General features: G+C 35.9%; 1 protein-coding gene across 5 annotated transcripts in view; it reads right to left on the bottom strand.

Moving 5' to 3' along the window:
* Positions 1–19,655, bottom strand: part of ZFR (zinc finger RNA binding protein) — a 98,260-nt gene that overhangs the window by 65,617 nt on the left and 12,988 nt on the right. For 3 of the 5 annotated variants that reach the window (XR_012030336.1, XM_072824989.1, XM_072824987.1), the window contains exons 3-4: positions 2,203–2,226; positions 440–722 (exon numbers count right to left, since the gene is read on the bottom strand). Coding sequence is in view for 4 of the 5 variants with exons in the window: in XM_072824989.1 (XP_072681090.1) it covers positions 440–722; positions 2,203–2,226 (307 nt within the window). In the remaining variant the exon portion in view is untranslated. Of the gene's footprint in view, positions 1–439; positions 723–2,115; positions 2,227–19,655 lie in introns of those variants that run through there. The other 2 variants (XM_072824990.1, XM_072824988.1) reach the window with 2 other exon arrangements.

Here is a 19,655-nt window from a genome sequence, read left to right as displayed (position 1 = left end):
GAAAGAATGTACAGGCAACAGAACTTCTGCCCTTGTTAAGTTCCAAGAGAACACTATGAATTTGGCCCATACAGTTTCGGCTCTTGGTTCTCAAAACAGGAGACAGAATAATGCCAGAGTACAAACAAGAAGCATCTTCCCTATGTCATTTTTATGAAAACCTTGGCTAAAGATTTAACCAGTAATATAAAATACTTTTAATTAAAGTAAACATAGATATAAAAAGGACCCAGGAGAATTATTAATAAAAAACTCACTACAAGGGTACTTAATGCTTGGACTGTGCCCCTAAATTACCTTAGAATACACATTCATTTCTATCATCAGAGGTATATTTTTGAAGATCCAAGTCTGATAAGCACTGGCTTGGATATTACATCATACACTAGGGCTGCTGAAGCCTATGTGTTAAGACTACTGAAACTAGGAGTTTTCGTACCTGGTAGTTCTGTGTAGTAGCTGGGGGTGGTGGTGGTGGTGCTTCTTGTTGTCTCTGGGTATAACCATAGTCAGTTGCTGTATGTGCAGTGGGGTAGCCTCCATAAGCAGCAGCTGTTGCAGCAGCTGCAACAGCTACTGGAGCAGGCCTGGCAACTGCAACTGTGGCGGCTGCTGGTGCATAGGCAGCAGTAACTGTGTGAGCAGCTACTGGAGCCTGATGGACAGTGTAGCTAGCAACTGTAGTTGGATGAGAGTAGGCTACACCGGAAGCTGGCTGCTGGCTATATTGTGGAGTAGAAGAATAAACATAATACAATTTAATTTTAAAATCTAAGAATTTAATAAAATAAAAAGCACATTTTCAAGAAATTTAATCACAGACTACAAAACACCAAGTATCTGAACTCAGTAAGCCTAGTCAATACCATATTTATTACTGTTGTATGATTTTTAATCTTTAATCTTAATACATTAAACAGTCACACATACTATGCTTAATTAAGATTATGGACCATATCACAAAGCAGGGATGACAAACTGGGATAAAAAGCAGTATTAGGAAGAAAACTTGATGAAACTAGGAACTTAAAAAACTATTTGTTGCTCGTAAGGTTCTTTATATCTTCTACAGTTTAAAAAACATCTCTACAAAGAAATAATTCTAAAAATACTGAGCTCTAACTCCAATTATAGAAAACATTTAAAGTAAAAACTATTACCCAGTTGACTTAAATACTTCTGATACTCTAGGGCAGTAGTTCTCAACTGGGGAAGATTTTGCCCTCCAGGAACATTTGGCCATGTCTAGAGATATTTTTGATGGTCAAACTGCAGAGGAGGTGTTAGTGATATGTGCTACTGGCATCTAGTGGGTAGAAGCCAGTGATGCTGTTACATATCCTACAGTGCACAGGACAGCTACCCACAACAAAGAATTATCCAAAGAATGTCAATGGTGCTGAGGTTGAGAAATCTTGCTCTAGGGCACAAAACCTACAATGAACTATCTATTATTTTAGATAATTACCCAAGCAAGTTACAGGCAGCATTTCATTATACACATTTTTTTTCTTAAAAATGTAGTACATGTTGCAAAAGGAGACCTAAGTGAGATGCTTTGCAATCATTAACCATTTACAACTCAAAGAGCCAAAAACATTTTCCAAAACTGTAAATCAAATTTCCAGCTAAAGTTCTCAGAGTAATGTTTAACTTTTTAAATTTTAACTGTAAAATTGAGAGTCTATGTCACATAAAACCAAGGCTTACAGATGTTAAGCACATTCAAGTGTATTTGTTGTAGGTTCCCTAAAACATTCACAATTACACTTGCTAAAGCTTTATTACTAAGGCAGAAATGCCTTCTAAAAAAAGGAGAGCCCCAACCGTTATTTAGCTGACAGGTTTTAGATGACCTTAAGTCTTAATATGAGCCAACAGTTAAGAATAGCTAAGAAAAAAATACCTGACATAAGCTGAAGCTGCTCTAGTAGGGTCTGATTCATGGGTTATAGTACAGGATATTCTTCATTGCTGTGCACAACACCATACAATTATGGCATAAAATTAAAATTTGGGGCCATCACATTTTAACTCTATTAGGGAAAACACTGATAATTATAATGTATTCAAAGGGAATCAATATGAAGCTTATAAGTATGAGTAGTATCTCACATAAAAAGTGGAGGACCTGGGAACATTCAGTCTAGAAGAGGTGATTGGGGAAGATATGAGAGCTGCCTTCTAATAGAAGAGACTTACTCCATGCTGCTCCAGAGAACAGAACTAGAACCAATGGATGGAAGGGTGGCAGATTTCAGCCCAATATGAAAAAGAAAAAAAAACAAAAACTTAGAACAAAGTCCAAAGAAACTCTTATAATTTATATTTGGATGAGGTTTTCCACATTTTGATATTAAAAGTAGCTAATATTTTCTATATATATGACAATTAAAAGATAGGGAAAGGGAAATTTAAATCGTTAATAGTGGAAAAATTGGTTTGGGATTGACATATTCTATGGATAATTCCATATCCTTAAGAAAAAAATGCTAATAACATATTGTATTTCTTCAAAACTCCTAGGACTGAAAGAATTATATTTAATATATAAATACACCAGTTCTGTGAAACTTGTATTTAACATTTACTGATAAAATTTCACACATTCAGACTACACTGCATAAAAGGAGTTTGGTTATATAAAAATTTAGATAATCTTGGATTCCTATACAGTTTCCATTCATCCCATTGTTCTTTATTATTTGTTCACACATCTTGGTCTCCAAAATTTGTCCTACAGGACAAAAAGCAGAGTAGAAACAAGATAGGGAACAGAATAGGAATGTCAAGTCAACTAGGCAAGCAATTTGACTTATACTGTCTCTGATCCTTAAAAGCCCATGTGACTAAAAAGGGATGACAATATGCTCTGGTTTAAGCCTAATGCCTCCCCATATTTTTTTTTTTTTTTTTTTTTTTTTTTTTTATGATAGTCACAGAGAGAGAGAGAGGCAGAGACATAGGCAGAGGGAGAAGCAGGCTCCATGCACCGGGAGCCCGACATGGGATTCGATCCTGGGTCTCCAGGATCGCGCCCTGGGCCAAAGGCAGGCACTAAACCGCTGCGCCACCCAGGGATCCCCTTCCCCATAATTATTAACAGTACACTCTCACACCTATGTGTCTCAGTTTGAACGATGAATCTTATTATTATCTCCCTTCCCAGGAACCATATAACACCATGCCAGTACCCTTAGCCATTACCATATGCCTAGGGCTGCCTAACCTAACTCTGCTCTGTATAGCCAGATTACAGCTAGAACCATATCCTCTACCAAAAGCATCATGAAGAATAATGATCTAGGGGCGCCTGGGTGGCTCAGCTGGTTTATGCATCTGCTTTTGGCTTAGGTTCTGATTTGGGGTCCTGGGATCCGGTATGTTTCTCTCTCTCCCTCTGCACCCCCCCCCCCCAAACCTGCTCTCTCCCTCAAATAATGGATGGAATCTTAAACAAAAGAATAATGATTTAGTTCCAATTCCATGGGGTTAAGTGGTAGGGTAGTGGTCTGCTGTTCAGAATATAGATTCTCTGGTCTGTTATCTTAAACCCATCTGGGAAATTCTCTTTCAATCTGAAATATCCTTAGAAAAATTACTGCCTTTTATGTGATGTATATGACCAGCCTGGACTACACCAATTCAATAAATATCTAGTGGCTAAATCTAAAAAGTTAAGTAAATTTTTAAAAATACAGGTCACATCAAGTTCAATTAATTCAAGCAAAATGAGTCTTGGGTTGAAATTTTTAAACCATGGTTTTTGCCTAGTTTGTAGTGTTAGAATAAAAGGTATTAAATTATATCCCTACATAAAATTTAAAACTTAAAGGTCATTAATGATTTTTAAAATAAGACAGGGTAAGTAAATAAAAGCCCAAATCTTGTGCCATAAAAACATATTTGTGAAATATGTAAAGTCTTTCATTTTCATCCAGTAGAAAACAAGCTTCTATTTAAATAATATCTTTTGTGAATAAGTTAAATTTAATAAACTTCAGTTTTAAGCCAGGAAAAATAAAATAATAAATCACAAAACATAAAAATATGAATGAGCAAGGTTAAGAAATACTTCAAGAATCATACATAAAATGGAAGGGCATTTCTCTTGGAGGGAGAAAAAGGAAAAGAAAGTATTTATGGAGTTATTAATATTAAAAAGTAGTAACACTTATATTTTTGGACTTAACCTGGAGGTTAATGGCCAGCTCTTTCCTTGCTTACCAGAAAGTGAAACAAGCCAGAATCCTTACCAAAATAGACACCTGACCCAAATCACCAGACAGTCGAAGAAAGCCTACTATAAACTGCAAAAGAAACAGGAATGATCCTGCAGAAAATGGATATCAAGGCAACAAATAAGAATTTTCACAAACTCTAATTTGTATCCATAAAATAAGAACTTAACACTAGTTAGAAAATAAAGCTAAGGGATATAGACAAGATCAGGATATGGAGACTATAAGAGAAAATAAATCTAGGAAGTCCAATATCCAACTAGAAAGAGTTCTGGAAAAAAAAAAGGAAAGAAAAAGAAAAAGAAAAAGAAAAAGAAAAAGAAAAAGAAAAAGAAAAGAAAAAGAAAAAGAAAAAGAAAAAGAAAAAGAAAAAGAAAAAGAAAAAGAAAGGGAAAGAAAGAGAGAAAAAGAAAGAAAGAAAGAAAGAAAGAAAGAAGCAAATAAAAGAAAAAAAATATTTCCCACTCTGGAAGGGAGGCACATATTTTCAAATTTAAAGGGCCTATAGAGCACAAAACAGAATGAAAGAACACCAGGAGACATAGCATTTCATTAACATCTCAAGGTTAAAAAATATATACATCCTTCAAGTCTCCGGAGAAGAAAAATAAGTCACCTGCATACAAACTAAACAAAACTCAGGCTTTTACTAATAACACGAGTGGCTAGGAAACAGTAGTTTATCTTAAAAATTCAAGAGAAAATGAATATTAATAGAGTTCTCTATCTAGCTAAACCATTAAGACAGAATAAAGTTTTTTTTTTCTTTTGACATTCAAGAACCGAAAAGAGTTTACCTTCTATATACCTTTTCTTTGGAAGTGATATGAAGATGTACTTTAACAAAAAATAAACCAAGAAAGAAATCATGGGATCCTATAAATAGTGGATCCAAACCCAGGAGGGAGAAGAGCCCAGGTCAGCAGCTGTGCAGCAGGCCAAAAGAGGCAATGAGCTTGGATTAGAAGTAGTAAAAAAAAAAAAAAAGGACAGAAGCCTCCAGGAGAGCCATGTCCAGGAAAATAAAGGACTGGACAATAGACAGTAGACCAGGAACCTGGAAATATATTAAGATACAATCAAGGCACCAAAAAAATTTTGGGGCAAAAAGAGAACGAAAGACTTTAGCAAATATGACATTGCTGAAGAAACGCATGATCCTGGTAAAAGACACCACAGTCGAGCAATTAGTAGGGCATAAAAAAAAGCAAACATCCATTTGAACTTGAACCAAGGAAGATTCTTTTATTGAGTGGCACAAGGTTATAAAAATGACATACGTTAGGAATGATAATCACAAACCACCACCACCACTTGGCTCCACAGTACTATTACAGTCACAATAATAAAAGTTTCTGCTTTAAAGTTTTAGTATCAACCTAAATTACAGAAGATAAACTATGATTACAGAATATAACGTAAATGTTAATCACAAGTACAACGATAGCTAATTTGGGTGATGAAGTGGGGAAAGAGGGAAGGTAAAGCACCAGAGTTTGAAGATTCTTTTCCTAAAATATACTGAGAAACTGACTACCTATACTGGAAATGGAGTGTGTAAAAGTAAGAGAAATAGCCATATCACTGAATTTTAAGGAGAAATGAGAAGCATGAGAGGGTATGTACTAAATCTTAACTGTGATTGTAGGAAATCAAAATCTAATGCATAAAAAGTCAATAAATTAAGACACAGAAAAGCATTATTTAATGATACAGAGTTAGAAATAAAACCAGAATGTATTAAAGGTGGGGGTCTCTACAAGGTGGAATTGGGGAGAAGGGATTAGGAAAACAAGGGAACGTTGTTTTCATTAAAAGACCTTCTATGAGTGCCTGAATGGTTAAGTGTCTGACTCTTCTTGGTTTTGGCTCAGTTCATGATCTCATAAGGGTGGTGAGACTGAGCCCCACATCAGGCTTCACACTCAGTGCAGAGTTGGCTTGAGATACTCTTCCTTTCCTCCCCAACTTTGCTTGCACACGCACACTTGCTTGCTAAAATAAATAAATAATTAAAATCTTAAAAAAAAAAAAAGGCTATTCTATACTATTTTTAATTACATTATGTAATTAATATCTCCCTTACCCTGGGGGGTGGGGGGAGGAGCATAAAAGTATTGGAACAAAATTTTCAAACTGGCAAGCTGAATGACCAATCACAAATTTAGAATACTCCTTTCTAATTAATACAAGTCAATTCTAATTTCTACATTATTGGTCTCTAGCCTAACTTCTACTCAACTCTAAGCCCATTTTTAATGCTTTCAAATTCCCTTAATATGACCTGGCTTTACATTACACAATCGGGCATTAAAACAACTACGTGGGGATGCCTGGGTGGCTCAGCAGTTAAGCATCTACCTTCGGCCCAAGGCATGATCCTGGAGTCCCGGGATTGAGTTCCACATCGGGCTCCCTGCATGGAACCTACTTCTCTCTCTATGTCTCTTCCTTTCTCTCTGTGTCTCTCATGAATAAATAAATTAAAATCTTAAAAAAGAAAAAAAAAAATCTTAAAAAAGAAAACAAAAAAACCCCAACAACTATGTGTACCAATGGCTTGTCCATATAAGTGGCATCTGATAACAAGGGAAAAAACATTTGTGTTTTTCAAAATGTGTTTTTGTGTGTGTGCGTGTGTGATTTTCAAAATGTGATCCAACTGCTAGGCTCCAGGAGGCTATCCCTTTTTCAATTACAGATTGCCTTCATATAATTTAATCCCAACAATTTATTGCAACAGACTGAATGCAGAAGCAGATCAAGAACCACTTTGAGATATTATATTAAAAAGATTTACAAAAATCTTTGTAAAGATGTAAAACAATGCTTCTTGTCTCATTACTTTTGGAAGATAGGAATATAGTTATTTTTTAGAGTTACAAAAAGAAATTTAGGCTTAACATATAGTAATCTTATTTTTAAATGATTTAATACATATTTTTAAAAATTTGAAGACAGTAAATATTAATATAACCCACATAAACAAAAGCTCTGGGGGGTCTTCAGTAGTCCCCAAACCATAAGCTTCCAGAACTACCGTTTTATGATATAGAGCATTACTTTTGAGTCTATAATAATATTCATCATTCATTTTCCTGCTCTTTAAATTGTACCTTTAAACAAAAAATTTCCTTCTATTCTGTAACAGGGTAACAGTTCTCAGGAAAAATGAGTAGTGCACATGGTCGGAGCCCCAGATCTGATGCCTACAACTGTAATACACTTATCCAGGGCTCCAAATCTCCCCCTTTATCTAGTGTGCTGGTCAATACATATTTTTCTGTGTTAGCAGACATGAAAGACATTGGGAAGCAATGGCCTAGAACTCTGAAACTCCCACAAGAAACTAACACAGAAGGTGAATTAGAAAAAAGGCCATTTCCCTCTTTAAGGAAAAACTGTAAAAGAAACTTTCCTAGCTTAGCCTTAGCTAGGAGTAAAGGGGAAAGACGTTTCCCCTAATAATTCTTTCTTTTTCTTTTCTTTTTTTTTTGAGCAAGAGAGCACGTGTGCAGGCATGGGTGGGGGAGATGGAGAGAGAAAATCCTAAGTGGGCTCTACACCTAGTGTGGAGCCCAACAGGGGGTTCCATCTCATGACCCTGAGAGAGGACTTGATCCAAAATCAAGAATTGGATGCTTAACCTACTGAGCCACTGAGGTGCCCCGCACAATTCTTTACAACAAAAGTCAGCCTACCCTTAGGTTTGGGCTCTAGAATTCACCTTATCTGACTAGGAAAATTCCAAGTTAAGAAGTTAGTTTAATATCTCTGAGCTGATAATGCTTTCAGATGCCGCAAAACACATTTTCCTTAAAATGCTACAATGTTCTAAGAAACAAGATGATCCCAATAAAAACATCACAACAAATCCCATAAGGAAACAAGTTACTAGAAGCCAGAGTTTGCAGGAAAAAAAATTTGAAAAGAATGTATTAGAATTATTGGACAAAAAATATAAAATAAGTACACTTAAAAAAGTAAATAGGGGCAGGGCGCCTGGATGGCTCAGAACATTAAACGTCTGACTCTTTTTTTTTTTTTAATTTTTATTTATTTATGATAGTCACAGAGAGAGAGAGAGAGAGGCAGAGGGAGAAGCAGGCTCCATGCACCGGGAGCCCGACGTGGGATTCGATCCCGGGTCTCCAGGATCACGCCCTGGGCCAAAGGCAGGCGCCAAACCGCTGGGTCACCCAGGGATCCCTAAACGTCTGACTCTTGATCTCAGTTCAGGTCTTTTTTTTTTTTTAAGAATTGATTGATTGATTGATTGGGGGGGAGGGGGAGAAAAGTAGGAAGGAAAGGAGGGATGAAGGGCAGAGGAAAAGGATCTCAAGCAGGACTCCTCAGCACGGAACCCATGTTGGGCTCAATCTCAGAACCCTGAGATAATGACCTGAGCTGAAACTAGGAGTCAGATGCTTAACTGAGTCACTCAGGTAGGTGCTCCTTAGCTCAGGTCTTGATCTCAGGGTTTTGAGTTTAACCTCGCATTGGGCTCTAAGCTGGGCGTGGAACCTACTTAAACAAACAAACAAACAGGATCCCTGGGTGGCGCAGTGGTTTAGCCCCTGCCTTTGGCCCAGGGCGCGGTCCTGGAGACCCGGATCGAGTCCCACGTCAGGCTCCCAGTGCATGGAGCCTGCTTCTCCCTCTGCCTCTCTCTCTCTCTGTGCGACTATCATAAAAAAATAAAATAAAATAAAATTAAAACAAAACAAAACAAAACAAACAAAAAACGGGTAAAGGGACTATCAAAACTGAGACAGCGACTAAGAGGTTGATCAAAAACAACCAGATGAAGTCTTAAAAGATCACAACTTTCAGAAATGAAATACCGTATATAAAAATAATCAGAAACTTATAAAGGCCATTACATAACTGATTAGACATGGCTGACAAAAAATTAGTGAACTAGAGAAGGATCTCCACAATTAGAATGTACACAAAGAGATGAAAAATATTAGAGGTTAAAAGATTAGGAAGGGAGAATAAAAAGTGGTAAGTTACATCTAAGTAGAATTATAAATGGAGAAATACAAACATCTAAAACAATGTCTGAGATTTCCCCAAATTAATGAAAGACAGCAACTCTCAGACTTGAGAGCCCCAAAGAAGACAAAGATGCACTGAAGGAAAAAAAAAAAGTCTCTATACTAAGTGTGACTTCTCAAGAATCAGGACGGTAAGATTAAAACAAAAACCAGAACTGTTACCAGTAGACCCATATTAAAAGACATTTTTAAAGATTTCCTTTAGGAAGGATGAAAATGACTCAGGATGAATAAATGTTATATTTAAAAAGTGGTAAATAGGGCAGCCGGGTGGCTCAGTGGTTTAGCACCGCCTTCAGCGCAGGGTGTGATCCTGGAGACCTGGGATGGAGTCCCACATCGGGCTCCCTGCATGGAGCCTGCTTCTCCCTCTGCCTGTGTCTCTGCCTTTCTTTCTCTCTGCGTCTCTCATGAATAAATAAATAAAAATCTTTAGTAAAAAAAAGTAGATAAAATAAAAAGTGGTAAATATGAAGGTAAATTTAAGTAATTGCTGACGGGACACCTGTGTGGCTCAGCGACTGAACGTCTGTCTTTGGCTCAGGGTGTGATACCAGAGTTCCAGGATTGAGTCCCGCATCAGACTCCCAATGGAGAGCCTGCTTCTCCCTCTGCCTATGTCTCTGCCTCTCTGTCTCTCATGAATAAATAAATCTTTAAAAAGAAAATAAGTAATCACTGACTATATATAAAATAACGGTGTTATTTAACCAACAATGACTGGTTGTGGGGTTAAGAAAATTCTAAATATTGTATAATAGCACAAAAATCAGAATTAAGATTGATCAAGGTTAAAGTATGTTAAGTGTTTGTATTATTTAGGAAGGAAAAGATAATGGATTAACTTTAGACTGATATACTCATGCTAAGTTTCTAGAGGAACTACTATAAAACAAACAATGTTTAACTTCGGACCTATAGAAGGAATGAGAAAAAGTCACCATCAAGAAAATGTAGATGACTTCTGTCACCCACATTACTGAATGTTTCTTCTCTCCTGGGAAACATTCTGTGTGTGTGCATCATTTCCAATTTTGGATAAAATGGCAAAGTAATTTATAGACAAGAGACTTTCCTTTTTCATGGCATACAAAATACAATGTGATCTTTTCATTAGTTCAACTGAATGTTCAAATTGTTAGACTTTTCTGTTTTCCAGGTCAAATTGTGGAATTTTATGTGTCTACCAAATTACTGACAGATTTTTATCTTTTTTAAAAAATATTTTGTTTATTTATTTGAGAGCAGGAGAGCAAGAGTGGGGTGAGGGGTAGAGGGAGTAGCAGACTCCCCAACGAGCAGGGAGCCCAACTCAGGGCTCAATCTTGGGACTCTGGGATCATGACCTGACCCCAAGGCAGATGCTTAAACGACTGAGCCACCCAGGCGATCTCTGAAATATTTTTCTTTAAATTACATTTAATATTTTATTATGCTGAAAACAATGCAAAATTAAACTTCCTAATAGAATCACCCCAAAGACAAACCATCTTTATTCTGTACACTTGCTATTATATGCCATGCTCCCATTAACCTTTACAATGCTATCAAAATAGTAACTATCATAGAATTTTAGTAGAAACTTAACTTTCTTCTAAAAACTGAACAGGGATCCCTGGGTGCTCAGTGGTTGAGCATCTGCCTTTGGCTCAGGGCGTGGTCCTGGAGTTCTGGGATTGAGTCTCACATCAGGCTCCCTGCATGGAGCCTGTTTCTCCCTCTGCCTGTGTCTTCTCTCTTTCTCTCATGAATGAATAAATAAATAAATCTTTAAAAAAATAAAAATAAAAATAAATAAATTTGGAATGATCAATCTTTTCCTTTCTATACCATCTATTTCTTCCCAAATTATCTTTGAATACATACATGCCTTCAGCATCTGTCTACTAACGAATTGTATGAAGTAAATTTTGGTGCATAAACATCGCAAAAGATGAAAGAATGCTGCTACACACACTTTTAGCAAATTGAGATGTTTGAGATCTTGTCACAGAATATTACATAATAAAGTCATTCTTGTTGGCTGGATAAAAATACCATATTTACTTTATCATTAGAAAAACTTTATCTTTCACTCACTGATTCCTGAGTTAAAAAAAAAAAAATTCACAGAGGACACTGTACCTGAAGATTTTTAGTCTGAGATTTTGCTTTTATAATCAATTTCACAGGCAGGCTAGTGGTTCAGCGGTTTAGCGCCGCCTTCAGCCCAGGGCGTGATCCTGGAGACCTGGGATTAAGTCTCAAATCAGGCTCCCTGCATGGAGCCTGCTTCTCCCTCTGCCTGTGTCTCTGCCTCTCTCTCTGTGTCTCATGAATAAATAAATAAATAAAAACAAAAACAAAAAAACTCTACATTAGTCTAGAGTGATGCTGTTTTTTGCGTTCATGTTACTTACTAATTGTCAAACATCTTCCTGTGTTTTCTTTTTTGCCAACACGGACAGAGTATGAACAACTTGGAATCAAGTGTGTTGAAGGAAAAAGCTAAAAGCTAACTATAAAGGTAGTGTGTGCCTCTTCTTTCTTTCATACTATCTTTAAAGATGCAAAAATTTGGGCAATGCAATGTCTTCCAATTATTTCACTATTGTATCATCCTTCTGATTCCAACATTCCTCCATTTTTCTATCGTATTAGTCTTTTTCAGGGTGGTTGGCAATAAGTTACAAGAGGACATAATTCCTAAGATAATGAAATAGCAAAATGTTTCAAGACTGGGAAAAATAAAACCCATTTTCCAATTATCATATGGTAAATCTTAGACTTATAAAAAGGATCCAATGGATCCATACAGTAACTGGAGGAAAAAATGAATTTTATTAACACTTTTGAAAATAAGGTTTTCTTTGGAAGACCTCTAAGAAAGAGGTTATGAAATGTCAATCCTTTTAACTGTTTTGTAAATAAAACTGCTCAAAAAAGAAATTCACCAACTACAGGGTACAATAAAAGCTAATAGATACCATAAGGTAATTAAACCAAAGTGCCCCATAATTTTCTAAACTCAAGAAAAAATTTTCCAGCTAAAGATATGATACCCACACACTAAAGGAGATGAAAAACAAAACAAAACTAAAAATAGCCTCCAGGCACTTAAGGTCAGTTTTTATTGTCAAATGTTTTACAAACTTTCCGGGAATATTTTCAGAAGTTTTTTGATTTTATAAATGTGAATAAGGAATTATAAATGTGTAAAATAAGGTTCTGAATTCCTTAAAGTTAGGATAACCAGATATTCTGAAAGTAATGGATAGCCAATGAAGATTTTAAGCACAAGAGTGCTGAGCTGAATTCACATTTTATGAAGAGCAGTCTGTTTATAGCAAAAAATGGTTTGGGATGGGTAGGACTTGGGAGAGTGAGAGAAGCTATAAAGCCATCTTCATAAATCACAGCATTCTTTGCCCTCATCTATATGGTTATTGTTTAAAAGGCTTTTGTATTGTTTTTCCTATCAAAAGTATTAGAGTTCTTCAAATTTCTTTTCGAAAACATTCCCATTTAAAGCTACCATATCAATGTATTTTATAGTATTTTCCCAGAAATAAAAAAAAGAATATATATATATATTTTTAAAAGATTTTATTTATTCATGAGACACACACACACACAGAGGCAGAGACACAGGCAGAGGGAGAAGCAGGGAGCCTGACGTGGGACTCGATCCCAGGACTCCAGGATCACACTCTAGGCTGAAGGCAGGCGCCAAACCACTGAGCCACCCATGGATCCCCAAGAATTAATATTTTATTTTCATTTAATTGATCTTCAAAAACAGTACTTCCCAATACGTTAAGCCCCTTTGATCTCTAGGGCCCTCAAGAATTTATTTGAATACGAAATTAGATCACAAAAAATTTTTTTTGAGCCCCCAGTACCAAGGTATGTGGGCAGAAAAGCAGGTTTCTAGCAAGGATCTATCTATGACACAGGGAGTGAAGTTAACCCTATCTACCCCACAGTGAGGCTGGAGAAGTGAGAAGGCCTTTCCCTATATGGATGCTGTGCATGCCCTACTGGAGACCACAAAACTTATTTTAAGCAAAATTTCATGCTAGTCTTTCTGTAGTTCCTAATAATTAGATTTTTCGTTTTCCTAGAATGGCCACCCATTAAAATTACATCAATAATTTGGTAACTATCGAGTCCTTAATCTAGCCTCTCCAAAGCCCTAACATTGATTACTACCTCTCTTCCTGTGGTTTTTATGACATTACATCTCACAGCTCTCCACCTACCCTGTATTTCTTACCTGACCCTACCTGAAACACAGATGTTCCCCAAGTTTGCAACCATGGCTCTATTTTTTTTTCTTTCATTCATTCAAAGATGTTTACTAAATGACGTATGCCAGACACTGTACTTTTTTCTGGTTTCGTCCATACTCAACAGCTATAATTGGTGGGGGAGGATCACTACCATATGAATTGATACCTAGATTTATACTACCAATGCTGATTTCCCCCCTCCTTTTTCAAAGATTGTATTTATTTATTCATGAGAGACACAAGGAGAGAGAGGCAGAGACATAGGCAGGGGGAGAAAGCAGGCTCCATGCAAGGAGCCCTATGAGGGACTCAATCCCCGGACTCCAGGACCACGTCCTGGGCCGAAGGGAGGTGCCAAACCACTAAGCCACCTAGGGATCCCTATGCAGTTCTTTTTATATATATTACATTTCAACATAAAAAAATTAAAAACCTTAATCCTTTGAAGGTACAGTATTATCTTCAGATTAAAGATGAAGAAACTTAAGTATCCAGAGACTGTTTGCCTACTGACAAATGGCAAGTAGTATAGGGAACCAGGATTTGGCTCAGATAGTCTGATTTCAAAGCCCATCCACTCTCAGTCATGTCAAGGATCATAAATTTCTGTCCTGGCTCAACACATTCATTTCCTTTGCCTAAAATGATCTTCTCTCAGGGCGCCTGGGTGGTTCAGTTAAGCGTCTGCCTTTGGCTTAGGTCATGATCCCAGGGTTCTGGGATCAAGCCCCATCAATGGGCTCCCTACTCAGTGGGAAGCCTGCTTCTCTCCCGCTCTCCCTGCTTGTGCTCTCTCATCCTCTCAAATAAATGAAATCTTAAAAAAAAACACACTCAATTTTCAGAAAGAAAGACCATGAAGTGTACCTCAAACTCCATAGTCAGAATCCTCCAATTCCCCATTTCATTATCTCATTAAAACTCAGGTATGATCATTATCATGGCATGGTTGGTTATTTTTGGGTCTCTCTCTCCTCACGCTCATCCCACAGAAATGCAAACTCCTAAGTGCAGGGACTACACATATTGTAGATGTTCATTAAATACTTCGTGTTACTCCCTAAAAAGGTATTTTAACATACATATATACGAGAAGACTACAGACTATTTAATAGAAGACTATTAAAACAACAAAAAAGCCCAATGTAATCTTTCACAAATTTGTCCTCTACAAGCATGAATTAAAGAGCTGTACTGCACACAGCTTTCATACAACACTAAGAAATGCTATACTCTGAACAGTTACCCTAATTCTGATATAGGAGTGCCAAGGACAATTTATGACAGAGCACAGGTGTATTCCACACCTTTAATCATGTTTTTTTTTTTTTTTTTAAGATTTTATTTATTTTTTCATGAGAGACACACACACACACAGAGAGGCAGAGACACAGGCAGAGGGAGAAGCAGGCTCCATGCAGAGAGCCCGATGTGGGACTCGACCCAGGAACTCCAGGATCATGCCCTGGGAGGAAGGCAGGCGTTAAACCGCTGAGCCACCCAGGCGTCCCTTTAATCATGTATCTAATTCTAGCATACTTTGTCAATTATTACACTTACAAGATGAAGGTATGTCTTTTGTTTAACCTGACGGAGTTCCTCTAAAAAATAATTTGGCTGGTTTTACAAACAGGTCTATTTAAATGGCTATATATTATAATCCAACTGTTCATAAGCATAATTCTATCTCTGGGATCTCTATTTTAATCCAGTGATCTATTTGTCTATCCCTGTACCAATTAACACCACATTCTCCTATTGAATAAAGTTTGGGTATGTGATAACACAAGATCTTCCTTGTCATATGTTATGACTACTTTTGGACAAAAACTACCTTCATTACCAACATTAGAATCTCTTTGTTACCCCCCAAAAACTTGTGATTTTTACTGGAATTACATTAAATATATAGATTACTTCAGAGAAAACTGGTAACTTGACGGTATTTTTTTCACTCCACGAACCCAGCTCATCTTCTTACTTATGTCGTCTTTCATGGCCTTTATATCCTAATGTATTTTTTCCTTAAGTGTTCTGCATATCTCATTAGTTTATTCTACTATTAAGTGGAAGGCTTTGTAACTGTATAAAAAAAGATTTAATTTGAAATTTTTATTAACCCAATATTGCTGAAACAGTAATGTTACCAATTTCTGCCTGATCTTAGATCCAGAAAATTTGCTGAATGCTTATTATTTCTTGTATTTTTGTCTGTAGCTCGCAAATAAAATACTCATGTTGCTTGCAAATAAATTTCCTTCCTTCCCCATTAAACTGACATGGAAATTGAGAGCCATCAATTGCTATTCAAGTACCTACTTTTAAAACATTTTACTTAAAAAAAAAAAAAACATTCTACTTTGAGGTTATGAAGCTCGCTATAAAAGTGTATGAAGACATCAACTAAGAAGTTCCTTTAGAATCTTTAGAGTATTACTCAAATACCTATACTTTATAGAAAACTGACATTGGTAAAATGCCTACTGAAAATGAGGCACTAGGGCAGAAAGTTTATATAATCTTCACCTGAAGGAAAGTTAACTGAGGGGACAGTCTCAGAAACATGAAGTGATTTGGCCCAGTGACTGATGGGATAGAGCCAGAATTAAAATCCGAAGCCCCACAAGCTCCAAATTCATGTTCTTCTCATTAGAGTATACTGTAAAGCCATTTATGAAGCACAAACATACACCGTAAATACTCTATACAGGAGTATTTTGGCTCATACTACTTTTAAGGCTATTAATAACACAGACAGGAAATATCAATATAACAGCTGCAATTCTTTTAGAAAATTTTCATTATCTTAAACTCATTCATGCAATATGAATCCTAAGATCTCTGATTCAACAATGAAAGAGCTGATATAATTAGCAGTTGCAGAATTTTTTTCCGTAGAGCCAGTAAATTTCCATCACCATGATTGGTTTCAAAAACCTGTTCACCTGGTTTTTCACCTTCCTTTTCTACCTTACTAGTATTACTCTTCTTTCAAGACATTCTTAACACTACATTCAAAGTAAAAAAGGAAGAGAAGGGAAAAAAAGAAAAACTCACCAGCTAATCAGCCTACCCAAGTTACCTTAGTGATGTGAAGAAATAATTATCCTTTAGGAATGGAGGTACTAAAGATACCTTAAGAATCATGGGATGAGATGCCTTCTTTTCAACTAGCTGATGCTTAAAGTACTGTCCAGAAAACAGTAAAGATCCACTTAAACATGTACCATTTAACAATACTTTAAGGCTAAGACTCTAACAATATGGTGTAATTATTTTGCATCTTTATACAATCTCTACCCTAAAGCCTTTGAATTCAATAAATACTAGATATAAAAAGATTTTTAAAAAGTTGCCAAATGTTTTTTTTCAAGTGGCTAACTTTATTGAAGTTATTCAATGACACTAAGAGTTATATAGAGGACAAAGAAAATTAGTTTAATTAAGCATAAACTAAAGATTTAGGTTACCTAGGTAACATACAAGTAGCTTGATTAGATAGAAAGATGACAAGGAATTGCTATGTCCAAGGCTTTTCTAAGGAACACTTAAAGGGAAACTGCTTAAAATTCTCAAATGTTATTAATAGTGGAATATAATGGGGTTACTTTACATTTATATATGTATATACATACATACATACACACACACACACACACACACATATATATACACATATATATTTGTATATGCCACAAATCCCTCTCTAAAAGTTAAGATAAATGCCTAGGAGAACTTCTGTATCACCGCCAATGAAAGAGTTAAAAAAAAAAGATTTTGAGCTTCTGAAACTATCAGAAAGCTTTTTTTCTGGATTATCTTTGAGGCTTACCTTTCCCCACATTCTTTGCTACCCTAAGTCCTCCTAACTGTTGAAATACTTTTCCCCAAGATTACAAAATTAGATTTATCTGAAAGTCTATCTTCTCAAACAAAAAAGGTAACTCCACAAAAGTAGGTTACCTACCCAACCAAGTCCCCTTTCTGCCATGAAGCCATCCTATTTTTTCATCATACTTGAGATCTGCTTTGTCCTGTGCCCTACAATTTAATTCTACCAGAAACACATACAAATTAATACTTTAAAATAAATATTTTGATTTATTTCTAAGGAGAAAATGCACATGAAAGGTCAGAAAATGAAAAGATTGCATTTGCAAGAATGGCAAATGGGCATAATAGATTTACTTAAAAAGTACAAAAAGAAAAATATTCAGTAGCTGATGAAACATGCAGCACAAAGACTAAATAAATGCTAATCACAAAAATATTTAATGTGCATTATACAAATTAAAAACTTGGGTTTTCTAGAAGTTAGCAGTTAGAAGTAGCAGAATTTATAGCCTTACATAGCTATGACCAAGAAAACTAAGAACCAGAAAGCAATGTGGACTTAGGTTACTTTCAGTTATCTGTATTCAATGACACATGTAGCAACCACTCACATCATCCACATGTAAATGCTTAAAATTTCTCCAAGTTTGCATCCTTTAAAACAAACAACAACAATAAAACTTGCAAACTAAGCTTTGGCTTCTGTCTAAAAGTTACATTATAGCGATTTCTAGTCGGTAAGAAAAATAAGCATCATCACTGCATTTTTTGCATACCCTTTTAATTAATGCTACTTCTCTTCCTTGAGCCAAACTATTAGCATTATTGGGCCTGATTTCTTTCCATTGAAACCAGACAACTTTCCATGTACTATACCCAAGGACAGAGCATATTAAGGATTAGTTTTGCTGACATATGTATACATAAATTAGTCAAAAGATTAGTCCCTCCCTCAGAGGTATACAAAGCAAGATATTTAGTAATTTGGATGGTTGTTACAGTTTACAGAAACTTGATGAGATTCAAAGCCAAAGAAAAAATTAAACACAGAAATTCTGTACTAGTTTTCTATGCTGGGATAAAAGACATGTAACTGTTTTATCAAAATAATGATTAAGTATCTTTAAAAGTTGGCATTTCCTGCCCCATATCTATCTTTAGGTTTGGACTAGAAAAAAATACTTCAAGACTGCAGAACCCACTAGATTTTCAGTAAATACTCCCAAAATCTATCACTCTGCCCATAGTAACAACAAAAAATACTGTGTAAAACAAGTCACATTTTTTAATGGTTAAATACAGCTTTGTCTAGAACACACAGTACTTGGTAGCACAGGATTTATGGCACAGATGCTGATTAGCTATCTTGTTTCCCAGAAAAAGAAAATGGCTTGATTTTTTTTCTCTCCCCACAAACATTAGCTCTAAAAGGTTTTATTAAAGTAACTGACACTATTAGTTTATCACCACTTATAAGCAAAGAATTTGTTAATGTCTGAAAAGCCCCGAGATTTTGCCCCAATTATTTGTCATCTCAGTTCTTTTTCTGGAGTAGGTCTCAAGATAAAACAGATTTGTAAAAAAATGCCACATGCGTTCAAAATAATTATAAAAATTTAATACCAATTTTGTAAACATAACACACATTTACACATTTTAACAGCTCTTAAAATCAATATGGTCTTAAGCATTGTATCATACTGGCAGCAATTTTTTTAATGATACATAAAATAAAGTGACAAATAAATGGCATCTTAGAAGTCCACGAAATATGGCAACTTTCTTAGAATTACAAGCTTTTACCCAAGAAGGTAGCCCAATATCTCATTCTACCGATGAGGATGATGAAAGCCCAAATAAGTATGCCCCAACGTCATACAATCAAGAGCAAAAAGGACACGGAAGCCGGGTCTTCTGATGCCCAGTGATGCCCTCCCTTTCCATTACACAACCTAACACTTGAAGCTAATGAGATGAAAAAATTACCTGGGTTTAACCAAATAGCTAACACACAGATATCTAATATGATCTCTCTATAAAAAGCTTGGTACTCAGGGACCCTGTAGATTTATGGCCTGAATCTGAAGGTCTCAGACTGACTCAAAAAGGACAACGATCACAAAAACAAAACAAAACCAAAACCAAAAAACTAGCATCTTTTTTCTCTTTTGATAAGATGCATAATGAGCTTCAGAAATTAGAGCTCCCCTGAAGGTAGAGATTTCATCGGATGCATCACAGTTAAGTCA

Source organism: Canis lupus, chromosome 4 (assembly GCF_048164855.1).
Source record: "Canis lupus baileyi chromosome 4, mCanLup2.hap1, whole genome shotgun sequence".
Lineage (NCBI taxonomy): Eukaryota > Metazoa > Chordata > Mammalia > Carnivora > Canidae > Canis > Canis lupus.
The sequence above is the reverse complement of the archived record's forward strand: the minus strand, read 5'-3'. Positions and strand labels throughout refer to the sequence as shown.